This window comes from Seriola dumerili, unplaced genomic scaffold (genome assembly GCF_002260705.1).
Source record: "Seriola dumerili isolate Sdu_G_001 unplaced genomic scaffold, Sdu_1.0 BDQW01000011.1, whole genome shotgun sequence".
Lineage (NCBI taxonomy): Eukaryota > Metazoa > Chordata > Actinopteri > Carangiformes > Carangidae > Seriola > Seriola dumerili.
In genome coordinates this window covers 6,394,889-6,416,722 of record NW_019174266.1, presented here as the reverse complement: position 1 = coordinate 6,416,722, position 21,834 = coordinate 6,394,889, and the positions used below count along the sequence as shown (strand labels likewise).

Genomic DNA, 21,834 nt, shown 5'->3' with positions numbered 1-21,834 from the left:
GTTTCGAGTCTTTATGCTAAGCTAAGCTAACCAGCTGCTGGCTGTAGCTTTATATTGAATGGACAGATACATGAGTTGAATTAAGCATATCTTTCCAAATGAGCTGAGCTCCACTGCAGGTGCACATGACAGAGTTTATGCTGCTGTGATCGAAGGACAAATTTGTTGAAACGTAGAGAAGAGGCAAAATATTTGTGATCTCTCATTTAAATGGAGTCTTTCAGTACATTTCAGAATCTCTGGGAAGAGATTTAACAGATGAGATAGAATCAGTCCTCGCTTGTCGCCTTGGCCTGTATCTGTGGCTCTGGATTAATCTGAAAGCACACACCCACCCATTCATTACCAGCTATTAATAGCACGCACATCCGTGAACATGCACACACATTCGCAGCAAACCCGGTGTATCGATCTGTCCCGCCATCACTGGAGCATTTATGCTGTGACATCAAAGGAGGTGTGTTCATTTAGACAGGAAGAGAAATGGTTCAGCAGGATATGGAGGGGGGTGCGGCGGTAGGGGCTCCTTTGTCATGTACCCTTATGTAACCACTGGAGTCTGATACAGTCCCTCTATCCCGAATACTGACTCACTGTTAAAGGGATTTTTGGGTGAACTGTACCACCCAATCTCCCAATCTAATCCTCCCTGATAAAGAGTAATGCCGGCTGCAGGGAAGTGTTCAGCAGATGCAAAGAAGAACCCTAATCCTGTTTCATTTACATTTTATTTTATTATGCAATATATTCCTCAGCAGTGCAGAGGAGCAGAAATGAACTGAACTGCAATGACCTATCCACCGAAAAACTCTGCTCCAACCTATCATCCCACACTAGGGTGTACTGTGAAGCATGTAATGCAGCTGGGAAAACACACACACAAACACACACACACACACACACACACACACACACACACGAGTCTCCAGATTACCCAACGAACACACACCTCAGTTGGTCCAAGAGCTGTAGCATTCCATGGTACAGGATTACATGTTATTGCAAAACAAACCTGAGTTCAGTGTCCCCTGACAGAGGAAAGATGCAGTGCAGCCGACCTGCAACAACAGTGAGGTGTTTTTCCACTTCCCTTCCTATCACACCATGCCATAGTAGTATAGGTTAATGATTGATACCTTACACAGGCCAATCAATAGGCTGTCACAGACCCGCTTGTCGTGTGACTGGAAAATCCTATTTTCAAAGCTGTGTTATACGGTCACTAGAGAGGAAGCCATATTGACTTTCAAACGCTGCCACGTATCTGACGGATTCGTCTCAGATAAGGACACTCGGCATTTTTGCGGCAGGTGGCCAGTGATGTCAGCCCAGAGATGTGTAGATAGTCGGTCCAAGCAGAGGACTGTGAAACCCCTTTATCCAATAAATTGTATGCAGGTTTGGGCTGAAGCCAGTGACAGCTTGGCTAGGTCAGGCCAAGACTGGCCAGACAAGCTCGCCATTAGACCTGCCACTCTGCCGATAGAACTGAACATTGTGTGCTTTTCCCTTGCCCTAGTGCTGCATCGATCTGCAGTGACAAACACACAGAGCCAGAGCAGGGAGGCTAAAGAATCAGGGCAGTGAGAGCAGCACTATTCACTGACTGCTGCCACATCTGAAAGCCAGGGCTAAACCCATGCTGATAATATTAAGGCTGTTGTCAAGCCCATTATTGCTACACACCATCCGCTCTTTAGTCCTCCTGAGTTTAGCTGATGGGAAACTGGAGAGGGACGGAGGGCCAACACGCTGAGCGATCTGTGTGAGTTTCAGGTTCTGCTTTGATCAGTCTGTGATTAATGGAGAGTGCTGCTGTTCAGCGCCTGTGACACACACTCTGAGAGATGAGGCCAATCCGTCCTATACGTACCGCTGTTGTGACCCAATGTGAGATAAGAGGCTTGATGCTGCGGCTGCTCTGGATCAGAGAGATCTGGTGAAAGTCAACGAATGGAAATGTGCCTGTCTGAAGGAAAGTCTGACGGGAGCGATAAGAGGAATGTTATGCAATTGTTGAAAATGAAGTCACAGGTCTTCTGGATGGACGACTAAATATACACAAGCTGAGAAAGATAGACACACACTCTTTCCCAACAAACCCCCTTGTCTACATGCAAATATACAATTAGTCATTTACAGTCATGTAGATAATTAACAGTGGAAAAAACATCTGATAGTTACAACATGCACAAAACAGTCAGAAGGAGACAAAAGCAGGAGTTATGAAATATGTTCAGACAACAGACTGCTGATAATGATGACACGGGATGTCCTTGATCTTATTTGAAACCCAAATATTATGAGTAATGAGACCTTGTAGACAGTAAAAAGAGTGAGAGGGCAGAAGTGTAGTGATAATATTACCACACATCAAGATAACAGATATTAAGTACAGCGTTTTAAATTGCTGCCGCCTCATATCTATGAATCTCAGTCTCTCTCTCTCTCTCTCTCTCTCTCTCTCTCTGTCTCTCTCTGTGTTGTAATGTTGCGGACTGTGTGCTCTTGGTGTAATTATGAAAGTTTTATGGTCTCTGTCAGACATTGAACAGTGAGCTTGTTCAGGATTTGTTCCGTCACAGCTGTAGAAGAAATGACAGGAAGCTTCTAACTTTGACCTTGTTAATCTTTATGGTTTTATTGCCATTAAAAAAAAAAAAAAAAGTTTCCATGCAATTGTGTCATCAATCTTCTGGAAAGTTACTCATGTAGAATAGTATGATTTTTTTCAAAAATGAACCTTAGTTCAGACTCAGAATTTTAGGTTGTTTATCAGATTTATTTCACTTCTTTAGAGGAGGACAATCCAGACAATGGAAGTTGTTCTTTTTTATCTTGGTAACACCTGTCCTGTATGTATGTATGTATGGATACTGTACAAGGTCTGGCACAATGTTTTTTTTGCAGCTAACCTTCAGCTACAGGCACAACACACTGTAAGATTACTATACTCCAGTTTTCTAAATGTGTGTGGATGTCTCTGAACTAATTAAAGCTACATCTAAATTTAGGCAAGATTGTGAATTAATCTGGTTCTGGCTTCCAAAACCACCCTGTCGACATCTAGGAAATTTGGCCGGGATGTTGACTTTGACAACATGTTTGTTACCTGAACCTGTTTTCAACACATACTGTAAGCACAGACAGGTTGAAAAGGTTTCTGTGTTAGTCCTGTTAAGAAACCTACAGATTCCAAAGCTTCTGATCCTCTTACATCAGCACAAAGCCCACAGCACACACAATACACACAATGCCCCTGCTAGATCACTTAATCGTTTCTCTGCAGAATATCCGGAAAATTGACGGGTTTTTTTCATTGTTTGAGCGAAGGCGAGGAGCAGCCAAAACAGGTTACATTACATCATACCCCCAACACACACACACACACACTCACACACACACACACACACACACACACACACACACACACTTACACACATGCACAAACAGAGCCCTGTAGGTCTTAGGATGCTCCACTCACAGATGGTGAAAGGACAGAAAAGCAATGGCAGATGGTCCTCTCATGTCTTCTCCTCTCCTCTCCTCTCCTCTCCTCTCCTCTCCTCTCCTCTCTTCTCAACACAGGTATGTTGGTAAAACAATTTTCAGGATTCAAGATACTACTACTTTTTAGACACATGAATAGGCTTTGTGTAGCGTCTCCTCCATTTCATTCACTTTACCTACCATTCACACCTCTACAAAGCGCCACCGGCCAATGTTTAATAATTATTCAAAAATTGATTAAAGCATAAGTGAAGACTTGTTGCTGCTCTGACATCTGTTCTTTGCATTTACATGTGGAGCCGATCAGGCTGTTAACATTGCAGACCCTCGACAGGTTGTTGGCTTCATTTCAGATCTGAAACAAAATCATCAAACTGCACGTCACCCTATAAAGAGAGAAAAAAAAAAAAGGCTAATTCCAGGTCAGTGGTGGTGGCACTATTGTGTGTTACGTAATAATACTGTCGCGCCCCACTAACACTCTCCCCTAGGAGGGAATCATTCATCATCATCAGCTGAATGAGATCCCATCTGTCCTGCACACAGGCGTAATTGTCATGCAGGAGTGTGAACAGACTTGTTTCTCTATACACTAATCTTGCCTTACCTTTGAGCAGCAGCTAGCAGGCGTTCACGGGTGCTGACGCAGGAAGAGAGAGAGACATCCTGGAACAGGAGAGCAGTGAGATGAAACATCCAGCTCGCTCTGAGTTAATGGGTACGAGGAGGAGGCTTTCTCAGAACATTTCAAGGTTTAGAAATGAAGTATATCCTACATGAGATGAAGAACGTAGAATGACTATCGAGGTCGTCCTGCAAGTTATCACCTACACAGTAGATCAAACCACAAAAAGATGTCAATACGTGAGCGTGTTTGCCCCCTGCACTGGAGACACAATCACGGTGGGGGAAAGTGTATCAACACTTGCGTAGGCCTCTTTCACAACACTACGTAATGCCTGAGTTCCGCGGTACAAGACGTGAACAGGGTGTGTATGGATCACACAGCTCCTTTAAGGGTCAAATGGTCACTGAAATTAACGAGGGTGCAAGAACTCATGCCCTGTCCTGATCCGCTCTGCACCTTGGCTTCGGGGTCCAGTGAGACGGACTGTTATATAACAGCAGACACTGCACAGAAAAAAACAACAGCAGCATCAGTGATCAGCATTGGCCATTCCAACAGCTGATGTTATAGAGAGCAGTTACGTTATGCAATGGTTTCTCATTGTACTAATTGAGGTCATCAGTGGTTAATAAATGATGAGTGCAGAATTGCCCATACAGGCAATCCACTGAGTGTTAGTTACAGTAGAGTCACATAGCTGCAAGCCCAAACAAACACACAAAATACAGACACACAACACAAAACACGCAGCTTTGCCCTCATTTCCTCACACGTCCATTCATATATTTTGATAACACACAGCTGGTCCGGACCCTGCAGCAGTCTGGTTTAAATATCAAACAAATACACACGCACACATTTCCTTACAGTCCAAACATGCCAGTCTGTTCAGATGCCTGCAACCTGCCATATGACAAGCAGATCGAGAAGGACCAGTCTCGCAGGCAGAGAGGCGCAGACACCATGTGGTACGGTGGGTGTAAAAGAGAGCAGATACCGGTTTCAGGAAGGAGAAAAAAAAAAAATTGGATTTGTGGGGCAGGGGCAAAACAGGCAACCATTGTTCTCCAGAGGAATAAGCACTGACTCTTCTCTGGCACTTGTATAGTCACAACTTCATGAACCCCCCGCCGACGCTGGCTATTACAGAAAGCAATAAAACATAAAGAATCCCCTTCAGAGGATGAACTGCACGCACATAAAACTGTCTTCTTGCACAGATACATTTTGTAGGCTCTACTTTTTTCAACAGTGATCTGATGACTGTTACATGTGCTGTAATGTGACAAAAATCAACCTTATTTATAGCTAGATGGACATGTATTTCTCACCTTATTCAAATGTGTTTTTGGGGCTTTCATAATCCATTCATGTTGTATAATCCTTTGATTTAAAATGATAGATAAAGAATCACAAGAAGTGGATTTGCGAAGGTCTCACCCAGAAACAAGAACATATTTCATTGCAGGCTGCAAAAGATTAGTTCTGTTTCTGCTTGCAACACACTGGACTAAAACATGAAGAAAAACAATTTAAGAGCAGATCTGAGACATTGAGGGGGGTGGGGGTTGGGGGGTAGAAAGTAGCTGTGAAGAGAGAGAGAGACACACACACACAGAGAGAGAGGTGGTGGCAGTGGACTAACGGTAGTGGGCCTAGCACACTGACAGGCCAAGCCATACACAGAGCAGTCTCCGCCCCTCTCCGGCCAGGCCTATATTAACTTTCCATGGAGCTCCACCTCACAACCAGAGGCACATGGAGTAGGATAACACACCGCTAAAGGCTCTGAGAATACATTCACATACCCACACATATACAGGGAGATACTGGACTCTGCTGAATCCTCTCCACCTGTCTGTCTGTCAGACTAAGCAGTGTTGGATATACGCTATAAATTCTCCTGGATGGACTATTAACTTCTGTACTATGTTGCTCCGGTCGTCTCAGGAGAATGTCAGCCTCAGTAAGTGGCAAGAACATTTGATTTTCCATGAGGAACGAGTTGACATGAATGTGACATGTCGGTTTTGTTGAGGATGTCTATGTTTTTGCCTAGAATTTAGGGCAAATAATTAAAGAAGGAGAACAGGTGATTGTAAAGAACAGTTGATATGTCTGGTGTTATGGTGACCTAGAGTATAGCAAAATTCAGGCTGAGGCACACTCAGTTTAAGTGTGTGTGTGTGTGTGAGAGAGAGAGAAAACAAGAGTCATACCACTATCACCAGCAGATGAACATAGGTAAACAGCATGTGCATAACTTCATTCGTCACACAAGGGGCACTCTGTACTCCGCAAACACCTTGCAACAGTGTTTGTTTTGTTTGGGATCACAGAGCGCGACAGTAATACAGCATTATCAATAGCTGTAAGCGGCAGTGATAGATGCCACTGTAACCTTAACTAAATTAAGCATGTTGGGTTAAGATTTGTTGTCAGCTATTTGTCTCATGATGTAACAAGGGAGGCCTGCAGCAGAGGCTGTAATGACCGTCCTGGAAACACAGTGATAGTAATTGTTTGTGACTGGGATACAAGAAACAGAAGAGGAAGTTGTTTTTTTTTTTATATATATAAACTGTGTTCTCCAAAATAATCAAAATGTGAGGGAATTATTTTATTACCCCAACTGACCTCCATTTGTACATCTGCAGCACAGGGGAAAGAGCAGTTGTGGAGACAAGCAAGTGCCAATACGTTATCTATAAAATCTGCTTTTTAATCATTAATGTAGCCTTCATCAGAGGCAATCAGCAAGTCTTATGAAAGGGGACCAGAGGCCAGAGGGAGGGAATCATTTTAGCAATAATGTAGGCTACTCTAATGAAATGAAAGTTGGAATTGTCTCTCTGAGTTTCTGACTTGTGAGGGATGTAAAGTATCTTGGCTGTGGGGAAGGTTGGCAGTGGAGGATTGTTCAGGAGCAGTACATAGAGCTCAAAAACGTCTAACCAGAAAACGTCTGCTCCAATGGGGTGCCTTATAGCAGAGACACAATCAGTCTGAACTACCTTGACCTCTGATCTTCCAGCAGCCTAGAGGAGGGCAATCAAAACTTGGATCAACAGAGAATCATTTTTAGCATTAATTAGGCTGCTAAATATTCATCGTAAACATACAATGAATGAACAAAAAACAGACAGTCACTTCACTCAAATTTTTTCTTTCTTTTAAAAAAAACCCAGAAACTCAAAGTAGGCATATCTCAAGAAACTGAAAAATTAAATAAAGGCTCTTCACCTTCTTAATGGAATCTCAATTTTCTATGTTTCTCTTTAAAATCTTACTAGGCCAAACCATATTATAATATATTATAATTAGATATTATTATATAACTTCATGTCTTTGGGAACAGCGATCCCTGAGACAAAATATCATCATAAACTATATGAGGACACCTAAAAATAAGAGTGTAAAAGATAGGCCTATAGCCTATTTCTCTCTCTCTAAGTCACTCTCCAAGTCTGTCGCATCCCGTTCAGTCCGCATGCAGTTCCTGATCTCCATCGCAGAGCCCATCCCGGCCTGTGTGAAGCATCTGCATTCTCGGGCACATGGGTTCTCACATGGTCTGCCTGCGGATGCTGATGTAGACTGCTGCGGCTGTGATGCTGCTGCCTGCCCGCACATCAATCCCCCCCCCCCTCCCCTCCCTTTCATCCACTCAGCATCCAGAGTGAGAGAGAGGACCAGGCGCCGTAAGATAGCCTACCAACCTTAGTCTTGGTTGAGGGATTTGACTGGAAAAAAATAGTGTCTTCCCCGAAACCAAGGTTTTGTTTTTCTCGGGATGGAGATGAGACGTGAGGGCGGACCGCCAAAAGGGAAACACCCCGCGCATCACGGTGCCAGATGGACTTTCTAAATCCGCAAGCCGCAGTGAGTGACCTGTCCGAGGGATTTTTCTCACTGACTAATGCAATACTGCGTGGCATAATCGGAAAACATTAATTCCCATCAAAGGCAAAAACAACTGGGAAAAACAAATCGTGGACCAAGCCGGAAAACAACATTTTTTTTTTTTTTTTTTTGCAAAGAGGAAGCAAACAACACCAACTGTATGTAAAATAAATTAAAAAAGCATGGGTAAAAAATTAGACTATATTATAACCTGTGAAGAGGCTGTATCTAGATGTTGGCAGGACTACGTTTTCTGTTGTGCTTGACTAGATTTTGGAAGAAAATAGCAAATAGAGAGAAGAAACCCTGAGTTCAGGTAGCCTATAGGATAAGCAACTGCTTTTTTGTGCAGCATAACCACATGTTTGAGACTTTTTCATCTCTCCTTAGATAGGCAATAAAATAGGATACAAAATGTCCTCCCTCATCCCTTATCACAGAGCATTCTGTTTATATTTAACTGTAAAGAATGCTAAATACAACCAGTGACAGCAAACTAATTCAAGCAAACATCTGTCTGTCTTTTTCAACATGTTTGTTTTACAAGGATTATGTTTATTATTAGTCTATGTCTATTATTATTAATAGGATATAACTATACTTTTACAGTTTGCAGCAGTGTCTGAACTTTGCTATGTACAGCCAAAGGTTCTTTGGCTGCACATAATGATGACCTAATTATAGCGTTCTCGTTTAGCCTACTGCGTTTGAACAATGCTGTTATCATTTCAACCATAAACCTGTAAATGCTGAGTGGGATTTTGAATCTACCGCTGTCATGTGCTCTGCAACTCTTTTGAATGACTGCTGCTGCTTTCACGTACTGCTCGAAGATTTGATACCCATTATTTGTAAAAACATCACGTTCTGTTCCTTATATAGCGTAGCATACATTTAATTTTATGTTTTACATGCAATTAAAAAAAAACATCATGCTGTATCACATAAGGTTGCAATTCATATAGTCTACTGTCTATTTGTATTCAATTTTTATTAAATTATTAAGTATATATTTACAAGACTAACAAAGTCATTACAATAAAAATGGGACAGAGAATGATGGGTACAATATTTCTGGAGTCATTAAACAAATACGTGAAATAGTAAATATAATACCGTAAATGCTGATAAACAACCACAACTGTAGAGTTTACGCCATGTGAATTAGCACTATTGAACTCGTCTGTCTAATGAACCCAGTGAACCTGAGAGTGGCTCCAGGATATACAGGTTTATAAGTGATAATGATAGTAAACAATAAACTAATGAGTTAATAATAATTACAAAATAAATTGAGTCACTTATTTGTGATGGGCCAAAGAACCCTCAACATTACAGCAAATCACCGCTTCATCAGATCATCTGTGAAGGGGTCAATTTAGTTATAGAATAATTCCGACAGTCCATGAAGGCAGCATCTTGACGTCACGCTGCCTTTCATAGCTCTGCCCAGTCTAAATGGCGATTGCAACAGATCCGCAGAGCTCGGCGAGCGGAGCCCACTCAAACCTTATCTGGGTTTGATTAAATATATAACGAAACCAATGCGACGAACAAGGACTGTAAGTAATGTATTAATGTCGATAGTAATCACCGTTATCTACATTGTATGTCATTTCACTGTAGATTCGTGATCGTTTTTAACGGCTTAACCGACATCGGCTTTGTGCTGCTAAGCGATAGGAAAGCTGTACCACGTAGTCAGAAGCCTCCGCCAACAACGGCTCCTTTGTTCGCCCTATCGGTGGGATTCACTGTAACGCTATGTTTGATATTTATGGAATAGGCACTGTATTGAAGTCGTTGTGTTCCACATATACTTTATTAATATGTGTGTTACCTGGAGGCCATGGTAATGTGATAAATTAAAGCAGACAGACGGAGGTCTGTCAGTAGCGTGTCAGCTTTCCGTTGTGCTTCCATTCCTGGCTTTTTTCCGCCAGACCCGGTGAAGGCCAAAACAGACGCTATGAAATTAATGTAAAACTCGGAATAAAGGCTATTTTTTTACGTTTAAGTATAACATGTAAACACCCAGGCGGATGTTAATCTTTGCTAAGCTTCTGTGGATTATCTCAATTTTAACGATACTCAGAAACCGGACTAGCAAGCGCCGAAACCGGGCGGGGGAGGGGTTTAGTAACCATTAATGTCACCACATTTAAACGAGAGCCTAAAGGGGAGGTTATTTTGTTGAAATTTCCTGTCGTTAAATGATGGACTTTAAACTGGCACTAAATTAATGTTTTTCTAACCAGTTGTGTTCTGTTTTTCTCTTGTCTTTCAGGTTATACCCAAGTAAAATGGAGGATAGTTTTGATTGCGACTGTGGCGAACTTGAGCCACCTGATCATTGAGGGTTAAAATTACTCTGAAGACTTTAAGGCCAGACTCATTTCAATTCAATAGATCAGGTGACTTGACAGGAAAATTACAGACAGATAAATAAATATAAAAAGAAAAAAAAGTGCATTTATGCACATTTCATATGACGCTGCTCAGGACCAGTCATACACTGAATGTATCTGCACTGTGAGGATGCAACTACATGCTTTTATAGTTTAACATAGTCTCACTGCTTTTTAATCAGCCTCGAAGTCCATTCCATTGCAGTCTATAAACACTAGTCTACAGAGAACTGTTCATTTAAAGATATCCACACATCCGGGATTGGAGGAGGAATTCAACTTTAAAATTTTCTCTCCTTATTCAAGATGGAAAGAAAGTTTGACTACACATTAGTGCCCCACATCTGACAGTGACGGCTAGACAGGGGGGACTGGGTAGTCGTCTGTAAAGGGGTCAGTTAGCCTCTGAAGCAGTTGGGGAATTGGCCAATAAATTCCTCTGCTGGTGTTAAAGTTGGACTTGGAACAGGCCAGAGACCAAACGTTAGAGATAGCAGAAGCTTGGTGTAAAAGGCTTAAACAGTCGTCATGGCAGAGAAGTTTGAGTCACTGATGAACATTCACGGCTTTGACCTGGGTTCTCGCTACATGGACTTGAAGCCTCTGGGCTACGGAGGGAACGGCCTGGTGTTCTCAGCAGTTGACACTGACTGTGACAAGCGTGTAGCTGTGAAGAAAATTATCTTGACTGACCCCCAGAGTGTGAAGCATGCCCTGCGGGAAATCAAGATCATCAGACGCCTCGACCACGACAACATTGTCAAGGTAAATTGCAAGGGGTCGGCTCAAAGTTTAAAAAAAAAAAAAAAAGAGCTCTTGACCTAGTATCTAAGTATAAAAGAAGAATTTATGTCTCATTTGAAAACTGACTTTCAGCACGGGCCCTTCCTTTTTTGTCACCAGGTTTTTGAGACACTGGGCCCCAATGGTCGCAGGCTAACAGAGGATGTGGTGTCACTGACAGAGGTGAACTCAGTCTACATTGTGCAAGAGTATATGGAAACAGACCTGTGTCAGCTGCTGGAGAGGGGTCTGCTGTCTGAAGGCCACGCCAGGCTGTTCATGTACCAGCTCCTCAGGGGCCTTAAGTACATCCACTCTGCTAATGTGCTACACCGCGACCTCAAGCCTGCCAACCTGTTTGTCAACACAGAAGACTTGGTACTGAAGATCGGGGACTTTGGACTGGCCCGTATCATGGACCCACACTACTCTCACAAGGTAGGACCTGTCTCCAAGTAGTTTTTCCAGCCAGTCAGTCTTGTGCTTGTGGAAATTTGGAATGATTATTATTATGACAATTTTATGGTGTTGCATGATGAGTGTGTTGAATAGTATAGATTTCCAAGAAGAGCAAACAAAAAAAAATGTTTGCACACTTTCTGCCCAAAGATGAGTGATTTGTTGCCCTGATACAAGATGTTTACATTATTTCCCAGTAATGCCGTGATCCCCAGAGTGACGCAATTTCACAGCAGGAAGTAAACACACAGGATGTGGTGCCTTGAGGTAGCACCTCTGTTTCCCTTTTCAGGAGATGCGAGGCTGTAGAAAACACAACCATGGGAACCTTTTTTTTTTTCCATTTACAAGTGTATACAATTAGAAGTGAAAACAGGCTCAACTCCAAGTCTAAATATATAAATGAGTGGGATAATGATGATGTGGCCCGACAAAGATGAAGATAATCCACATTCCCAGGTGGGAAAAAAGCAAATGTTTCAATGTAGCACACGCAAAACAGACGCAGTTCAGCTTTGAGCTTTTCGTCAGTGTCTAATTATGATGTTGAAGGTTTGAGGCTGCACCAGGGCTGTTATTGACATGCTGCATTTTTAGCAGGTTTTTTAGAAGATTTATGAGGTCATTGCTATATTTTCAAGCCTATAACTTGTAGAATCAAGAAAATGAGGCCTCAGAGAAGGCTGTTTTCTTTGTGTTAAAAGGCTTTTTCGTTGTTTCTCATTAGATGCAAACCTGGGCTTTAAAAGCCAGATGTTAACACACCAAGTGTTGAATGTACACAATTTAAAGCTCTCCATAAACTTGTATTTTGTTTTTGTGAAGCAGTGTAATGGTAGCAATAAAGTAGGTTGCTTATATGTTTGCTATGAGGAGAGTATGGATCGACTTGTTTATTTGTAGCCAGGTGGAAGGCTGGTTGTGCCCATGTGTCACAGTCACCTATTATTATAAAGGGATGAGGAAATTCCAGTCAAAGGCCATATGGTGGTGTGATGTGAGGAAATCTAGGTTGGAAAGTCTCCCCACCCCCTCTCTCTTTCTTTCTCTGTGGCTGCTGGATCTTCTTAGAGCACTGAGGCAGTCAGATGCTTACACGTGTCTCAGATTAGTCAACGGAGGCTCTGAAGTGGTTCACGTGATGTGATCCCTCTGACTGGCACAGCCTCATTCATATCCCGTACACAGCCAGATCCTGCTGCCACATCTTGCATTACTCTGAGGCAGACTTACACACACTTGTTTACCAGAACTACTCATTTCCAGCACACCACTACCAGTAGGGTTGGTCTCATTTTCAGCTCTGACTTATGTATTCTCATATTAGTCATATCTTAGGTGGAGACAATGGGTCTTTCTGCAATAGGAAAAGGAAGGCGAGGTCTTTTAGTTGCCGAGAAAAAGTGAGAGTTTCTCACACACATCAGTTTCTGTAGCCACCCACCCAACATTACTGCACTCCTCCCTTGCATCAGGGTTTGCCATGTGGGCTTTTTTCCCTCTATATAAGCAGTTTTTCCTGATGGGAAACATGCTGGCAAGTGGGTATTGAAAAGCTGCTTGGCTGGGGTCAGCTCTCTTGTGTTTGACTATTGTCTGCTGTACTGCTGCAGCAGACTACTGCTGCTGAGTTTTTGTCAAGGATACAAACGCTGTGGTCAGACTGAATTTAACAGGCTTTGACCCCTCTTTCCTTTCCAAACAGTGTTGCTGTGTTTTGTCTGTCTCTGCAATGATAACAATAGTAATGTGGTGGGGGTGGGTGTACCGAGATCTCTACCAACCACTTTTTCATGGCACCTATCTGATAGTGTGTGAGTGTGTGTGTCTAGTGTCTCAGACCGAATGATGCTTGTTTAAAAATGAACCCATCACCCCCACAGGACACTCTGGTGCCCAGTGAAGTGTGTAGGCATAAAAAAACACACTTGGTTTCAGTGTTAGCCAGACATTAGTGCAAAGTCACTGGGGGCAAATCTGCTCACAACCACCCTCTACTTTTATCAGACGAGGTGAGCCAGAGCAGCTGGGTGGCTGAGTTCATGTTATTTGAATAACGTTGTTTCTAAATAAAGAAGCGCTCTTTGCCAGTGAACCTCAGTTTCTGGCGTAGTTTCAGTAATGTGGTATCTAGATTCACGCATCAGTGGTGTAGGCATAAGGCATTTGTTCCACCTTTTCCTCCTACATTCCTACTTTTTTGTATTGCCTTGGTTAATAGAAAAACATAACTCCTCATGATTCCCTTCAGGCTTGTATTAATCCTGCATGGCTTTGTTTTAAGGCCGGCCCTCATGGTGGCCCAGGATCAAGAATGACAAGAATTCACGTGCACTCATCCAACCTCTCCAACCCTGATTCCCCTCCTTTTCCCTGCCAGCTCTTTGTCTTGTTGTGGGAGCCTTGCTCAGGGCCTTATTTGAAGCTGATCTAAAGCCTGTGTTCATTTCCAGTTGTAGCCTGCCATTTTAACAAGACAAAGAAAGAATACTGTGGGTATAACACTCCCGCATTTAGGTTTAGCATTTATTGTGCTTAAGCAAGCTGTTTTGGTTTTAAATGAGGGTGGCTGAGGATAGTATGACACATTTAATGTGTGCCTTAGCTAAGTGAGATCACATCTGCTGAGCATGGCAACAAATTATTTTAGAAGTGAAATCCAGTCTAGTTTTCATGTCATGTCACATCTGAATGTCAAATAATCTGATCTGAAGTTTTTATTTATAAGTCTTGTCTTTTGAAATGAAGACTAGAAGTTAAGACAAACTTGTCAGGGACATAACAGATCATTTTTTGATGTTGAAAACAGTCTATTGGCAAGTTACCATTAGTCCAAATAGTTGCATTAATATAAATTTGACTGTAGGATATTGTGCTTGCCTGTGGTTTAGTGTAAAATTCAGTAATTCGAGATGCTAAGGAGATAATGACGGGAAGTTTTTAGGAATTTTATAAAAAAAGGGGGTTCACAGAGGTCCTTTCTGCCTCACAAGCATCCTGCACAACACACAACTCCAAACCACAACTGCAAGAGCGCGCGCACACATTTGACCCAATTATTCAGCCAGCAACAGGCCTGTCTGGCACCGGACTTCACAGGATCTAACTAGAGAAACACTGGCGAGTCGACTCATAGAGGTGGTTTCACTTATTTTTCCAAGCCTACAAAGATCATGGAGTTTTTCAAGAACCAAATGTAGCGGGAATTATGGTGATCAGCCATCAGATTGAAATAATAGAGGGGGTATAATTGTTTATCTGTTAATTAGGTTCATATGTCCAGTGTGTTGTGAGATTGCAGAGAAGCTCCACTTATCCCTCTATTTATAGTGCCTGTTTACCCGTGAAATTATTCATGTACTGTATGTGTGGGTGGATGGGCTAAAACTAAAATAAATTTAGTGCCAATAAGGAAATCTATCATTTTTAGTCTTCAGTCTCCAGCTTCTGTGAAGCAGCACCGCTTTATTTATCCTGGAAATGGAGATTTAGCTGGGGATGATCTCACTGCCTCTACACCAACCACCTTTACTGACATCTGGTTCGAACTAAAGGTTGCTGTGACTAACCAATGTCTGACACACTGAGGGAGCCTGTAATGAGTCATTAAATGTCAGCGTGGTCTAGATCTAGATCAGGCGGTTAAGTTATTCACCCGCTGTTGCCAGAGGTATTGAGATGGCTGATGCTTTAATGCCTGTGTGTCTGTCTTTGTGGGTGAGTAGCCCACTTAGAAAATCAGCAATAGTAAGTTAGAGGCGAGCTGGAATGCACTTTATGGTGTCAGCTAGGCAAACTCTAATCGGCTCCTTTTGGTTCAGAGTCCAGCGTACACAGAATTGTCCTTATGCAATGACCCGACAGTCTTTCAAGCTAGCCTTATCTCTGTTGCAATGCTCTGTGAAGCTGGTTGCATATTTCTCCACTTTAACCACATTCGCATAAGTAAAACGATTTACTAGCCATTTCTTAGAATGGGTGCTGGACAGCCCTGGTGTACCTGCCTGTGTGTGATGCTACCATCTAATTGCCCTCGACATCTTAAGCAAGCTTATTGGTGAAAGCCACTGCTACACTCAGGCAAACAGATTAGCTGGTTACCTGAAGGAGAGGGGGGTTATATCTACAGTCCACATGGTGTGTCATTTATAGGCCTATCAAAACAAGGGCGAGCAGGGCAGTGATGCACTCCAGGATAGTGTGACATCAAGCACTTGTAGCTAAATTAGGGCAGAAACAGAAGCCTGGCCCAGTGGTGAGCTGACCATTTTGGTCTCGCCACAAACGACCACTGCATGAGGCAGAAAAGGCAGTGAGGGTGTTGTTTTACCACCACCACCACCCCCCCCCAGTGTCCCAGTCTGTGTACACACACACACGCACGCACACACACTTACTTCCACACAGGTCAGTTTCCTTTGTGCCTGTGAATAGTCGGGCACTGTGTGAGAGTGGAGTGCAGATTGGTGTAACTGGTGTGTCAGTGTGTGGCAGCAGGGGATTATCCTGCTCTCTCAGACTGCTGACAAGGCCTGCACGTGTCTGTTCTCCCCCCTTTTTATCTATCTTTTCTCTCTGGGATTTTTCTCTCAATGCTGTGTTGCGTACGTGACCAGCACAGAGCAGGTCCGTCAAGGAGCCAGCATGGGAGTTATGAAGTTTAGCACAGACCAGTGGGCACTGTTTGTTTTGGGAGTGTTGGGTGGCACACATGGAGGCACATAAAATAATGTTAATCACAATTATCTCTTGCTGGGGGGGGCTGTAACTGTGAATGAATCAAATGTGAAGACACAACAGTTCATAAATGAGGGTATTTTTTGGAAAAATACAGCTGTGAGTTTATGTTTCTTTTCCCAACTAAATATGTTGTCTCCTTCTTACACAGGGTCATCTCTCTGAAGGTCTGGTCACCAAGTGGTACAGATCCCCTCGTCTGCTGCTCTCTCCTAACAACTACACCAAAGCCATCGACATGTGGGCCGCTGGCTGCATCTTTGCTGAGATGCTCACAGGGAAAACCCTCTTTGCAGGTAAATGTTGACTCAGTTTCTCACGTCTGACTCACTGTAACGGCTCATACACAAACAGACTGGCGAGCGAGGTCAGTTGACTCTGAGGTGAACGTGAAGCATAGGTCTGATGAGGCGTACGTTTGTCCTCATAGTCAATATGTCTTTGTTCAGAACACAGTGTATGAACTAAAGAAACAGTCAATTCATTTGTGGTTGTACAGAGTAGAGCCTCTTCCCGCACAAGCCATCTTTGACAAGTGCTAACGGCGTGTAGAGAGCACACAGACAGACAGCGAGTTTAATTTAGGCCTGACAATAAGTTACTGACAGAATTAACAATAATCAGTGACAGCTAACACAATGTACCACCGAAAGCAACACTCAGCATCGGCTAAGATGAATAGCTGCAGCTGATGTTTTCTACATAATTTGCTAATTATTAGCACCGGATCTTTCCAGCCTTGTCTCTCCTCTCTCCCTCTTGTCGTACGCATATAGACCATAGACGTCTGGCTGAATTGGGTGTATGCATGGATACATGGACGTGTCTCCACTTCCTGTATCCTTCGCTTCAAATTGCAAACCCTGTGCAAAGTCGTGTAGTTGTGACCTCATGACATTTCATAAAGATTCTGAAAGCAGTGGGCCGCCACTGCAAAACGTATATAGTGGAAAATCTGGAACAGGCAGGTTACAGGCCCAGAGTCGGTTTGCTTTTACTGTCCTTATTGCTCTCCTTGGCAAATCCATCTGGAGCAGGGAGACACTGACTGTTCTTGTTTGTTGAAACTGCCCTGAGCTGAACACAAGGCAAATAACATCTCTGTTCTCATGATCTGCTGCACTCAGCCTCGCGCCAAACAAATTCACTCAGTCATGCAGATGTTGAATGTTGTGTAATTCTTCCAAGAAAGTGCCTGATGTTTGTCCTCTGGTGTTTCAGGAGCGCATGAACTGGAGCAGATGCAGCTGATCCTCGAGTCCATCCCCGTACTGCGAGAGGAAGACCGGCAGGAGCTCCACAGCGTCATCCCCGTATTCATCCGCAACGATATGTCCAAGCCTCACACACCACTGGCCAAGCTGCTGCCTGACGTCAGTCCCCAGGGTGAGTGCCACTTATTTATTCATTCAGGAATACTCACAGGAATCATGAACTACTCAGGAACACAGACCAAAGATAGAGGTCAGGGATATATCTGTCATACATCACTGCTCATGTTTCATAATAATCTCATTGTCCTCTCTGCAGCTCTGGATTTCCTGGAGAAGATCCTGACCTTCAACCCCATGGATCGTCTGACTGCAGAGGAGGCCCTGGCCCACCCCTATATGGCTGACTACTCCTTCCCCCTGGACGAGCCTGTCTCTCTGCACCCCTTCCACATTGAGGATGAAGTAGATGATATCCTGCTCATGGACCAGAGTCACAGCCACACCTGGGACAGGTATGCTCACTCACTTATTCCCTCTCCGGAGAGACAGTTATAGTTATTTGCCCGGTTCAGACATTTTTGACTGACATACTTAGATCCTGTCCTGGAGCTTTTTATTTTAGTCATTTTAGTGATTTTGTGCTTCCGTGTTCATGTACTGAAGTGTCTCTTTCATACGCCATCAGGTATCACGAGAGCCAGCTGTCAGAGGCGGACTGGCACCTTCACAGCACCCATGACCCAGACGAAGTTCAGGTTGACCCAAGGGCACTCTCTGATGTAACAGACGAGGAGGAGGTTCAGGTGTGTTTGAGTTTTGACAAACGCCTGCAAACTCTGTTTAGACAATTCAATTCTACTCTGTTTATTTCTGTTTACTTTAAAATACATGTTGAAAGTTTATAGAAGAGAGTTGTGTGAAAATGTGCTTCCCAAATGGGAGAATACACACACAAAAAATAGAATATAGTTTTAAGTGTCGTGTACTACAGCTTTACCAAGCTGGTAAATGTGTATGGGGATAACATTCCTGGCTTCTGACTGACTTAAATGAAATCAAAGGCTAAATGTTGGCTGTTGTCTGTTTGCAGGTGGATCCTCGTAAATATGCTGATGGAGATCGGGAGAAGTTCCTGGATGAGCCGTCCTTCGACTACTCCAGTCTGTTCCCGCCAGAGCGATCCTGGCAGGACGACCACCACGAGAACAAATACTGTGACTTGCAGTGTAGCCACACCTGTAACTACAAGGCCGTGTCGCCCTCCTACCTGGACAACCTCATCTGGAGGGACAGTGAAGTCAACCACTACTACGAACCCAAGCTCATCATCGACCTCTCCAACTGGAAGGAGCAGCAGAGCAAGGAGAAGGCCGACCGCAAAGCAAAGAGCAAGTGCGAGAAGAACGGGCTTGTGAAGGCCCAGATTGCACTGCAGGAGGCAGAGAAGACCCAGAGTCCGGTGGAGAAGGACAGTGAGCAGGAAAAACACCAGACAGAGAAGCCTCAAAGCCAACAGAACCCAGGCTTTGACTTCGACTCCTTCATCGCCAGCACCATTAAACTGAGCCTGCAGCCGGAGCCCTGTCAGGAGGTGGCCCTGCTCAGTGAAGTGGGCCTCCTGAACGAGCTCAACTCTTCAGTCTCCCAGCTGGAGGCTCCCCGCTCAGGCTCCATGTCCAAGTCCATAAGTCAGGAGAAGGAGGAGAAGTGCCTGGTAAACCTTGCCCAGTTAGGTGGAGGAGGGTCGGGCGTCGTCGGCGGGGACAGCGCCTGGCCCGCTCACCCCTGGGAGAGCTTCGGCTCCGGGGAGAGAGCTGGAGAGAACGGCTGTTTGATAGATGAAGCGTGCTGGGACATTGGCAAAGACAACCACTTCCAGAAGGAGAGCACTTACACCAGCTACCTGGACCGCCTGTTCAGCCGGAAGGAAGAGGGGGTCGGAGAGACTGTGGCCAGCCCGGAGACGGAGCCCTCGGAGGGGAGAGAGCTGGACGAGAGCTTCCTCGGCAAGAATACAGAGATTGTGCTTAATATGCAGCTGGACTCTCTGGCCCTGCCTGGCTTTGACAGCACCGATGACTTGCCTCTAAAATCCATCCAGGCGTCCCTCACCCCTTGCGCTGTCAAATGCTCCCCACAAATTGCCCACAAAACATACAGCAGCATCTTCAAGCATCTTAATTAAAGAAATATATCCTCCCTCACAGTGCAAAATCTAGACAGTTTTGTTTTTATGTTTTTTAATAATATGGTATATTATTGTACTTGAATCATTTCATACCTTTTTTATTATGGTTGCTTTTAATTATTATTATTATTATTATTATTATTTTGTTCAGTTTGTTTTTTTTTTTAAGAGTTGAGAAGGGTGATTTATTATATTTAAAGAGTTTTGGTCACTCTGAGCCTTGATCACCAGGCCTTCATGGATTAATGTCTACGTCCTCATTGCTAAACTGGCATGTCACTCGCACACTTAAGTACTGCAGGAGAACAGAGAGCAAGAGAGAAGTGAAGTAGTTGGATGAAGAAGATGGACAGGACCAGAGGATTTAAGAGATGAGGTTTGGCTGTTTGGGTGTGACTAAAGGAAGGATGGTGGATGCTAACATTGCTGTAGGCTTTTAAAGTGCTTTCAAACAGCCTCTCCTGGGATGGGATACTCAAGAAAAAAAGGGGATGGGTTGTCTTTTTTTCTTTTCTTTTTTTTTTTTTTTCTTTTTTCTTTTTCTTTTTTGACTTTCTAACATTTTTCCCCAAAGAAAGCTTCCTCAATAACCCTTTCATACTGTAAATCTGACACATGATGCCAGCAGCAACCATTATCGTAGGCGTTAATGTAAATGTGTTATCTACCTCAAGGTAACAGCCGCGAGAGACACTCGAAGCCGCACTAGTGCTTTACACACATGACCATCCTCATACCATGAAATGAAGTGGTCGCGTAGATGAAATCTGTCTCACTTTAGCATTTAACATAGTGAGGTGTTTCAGTAATCATTATTTATTTCTAGCAGATGTGCGATATTTATTTTATCAAAATGTGTTATTTCAATGTGATTATTGAAGATTGAGGAGTTGGACAGACTTCCATTTTCATTTCGGCACTATATGGGCGTGTAAGTGTTCCTTTTGTTTTATGGTAGGACGCAAATTCATCTTATGTTCTAAAAGAAGTTGAGGATTTTCCATTTTCCATCATTATTGTCCTAATGGATATCATTCTTTCTGTTCATTTTGTTTTTTTATTTATAGGTGCGTTCTGTTTTTAGTGGAAAAACTGCTTTATCGTTTAAAGAAGCGCCTAAAAGTCTTAATTTTTTATCTAAATGTAATGTAAAACAACTGCGTGCATGGAAGCAAGAGAAAGGTACATTTAAAAGTAAAGTTAATGGTGAGTATAATGTACATCAGTTTTAATTGTACGTTTTTTGTTAAATTTCTATGTACTTTTTCCAGGCAAGCATGATGAATTAGGTTAAGGTGTAGCATGTAGAACACTTATGGACTTTTTTTTTTGTAATCATTGGTTCCCCTGTTCTACAAAATATCTCGAAATAAAAATTACTGGCAAAGAGTTTGGCGTGCCTCTCTTCATTTCTGGCTCTCTGACCTCATACAATCAATGAAGTTGTGCTTTTAGTAACTTGAATTTTGTATGACAGCACAGCCATGAGATCATTGTTGAAGAGGTGCTGACAACGGCGTTGCCACCGCTTGACTCAGTTTTAATGTCTAAGTAGGCAGACTAAATTACACTGCAGGTGCTGGGGCCATAAACTTTGAATCAGCAGCTAAATGTAGCTCTAGCCTAGACCGCCATATTTCAGGGCTGTCGGCTTGAATTCCCACCTGCTTTAAAACTGCAGAGCTACAAGCAGGGTTGCATAAGAAAAAGTGTACATTTTCTTCTCTTGCCTGTTATGCAATAGTGACGCATTTCTATAACAAATAAGGTGTGGAAACAAGATGCCATTTCATGTCCCATCACAGGCAGCCTCACTATGTATTTCCAAATGTCTGAAGCATAAATTGCTTGAGACAGAGAACACGAGATGACAACATCAGACTGTGTGGAAATAATGGCTTCCTGTAGGCTGTGTTGACATTGTCAAAGTCACCCCGTCACTCAGTGCTGGGATCGGAGAGAGGAGTGACATTTTCATGACAAGAATGGGCCTTTTTTTTTGGC

General features: G+C 43.2%; 1 protein-coding gene across 2 annotated transcripts; it reads left to right on the top strand.

Annotated features, from left to right (window-relative positions):
• Positions 1–5,901: 5,901 nt before the first annotated feature.
• mapk6 (mitogen-activated protein kinase 6) lies at positions 5,902–21,220 on the top strand. 2 transcript variants are annotated; one of them, XM_022747739.1, is made up of 8 exons: positions 5,902–6,104; positions 10,329–11,214; positions 11,353–11,670; positions 16,580–16,724; positions 17,650–17,814; positions 17,959–18,154; positions 18,328–18,445; positions 18,733–21,220. In XM_022747739.1, the coding sequence occupies exons 2-8, from the start codon at positions 10,978–10,980 to the stop codon at positions 19,825–19,827; spliced, it is 2,274 nt and encodes a 757-aa protein (XP_022603460.1). In that variant the 5' UTR covers positions 5,902–6,104; positions 10,329–10,977; the 3' UTR covers positions 19,828–21,220. The 2 variants fall into 2 exon arrangements, with proteins under 2 accessions (XP_022603460.1, XP_022603452.1); XM_022747731.1 differs by lacking the exon at positions 5,902–6,104 and adding an exon at positions 9,513–9,603.
• Positions 21,221–21,834: the final 614 nt, after the last annotated feature.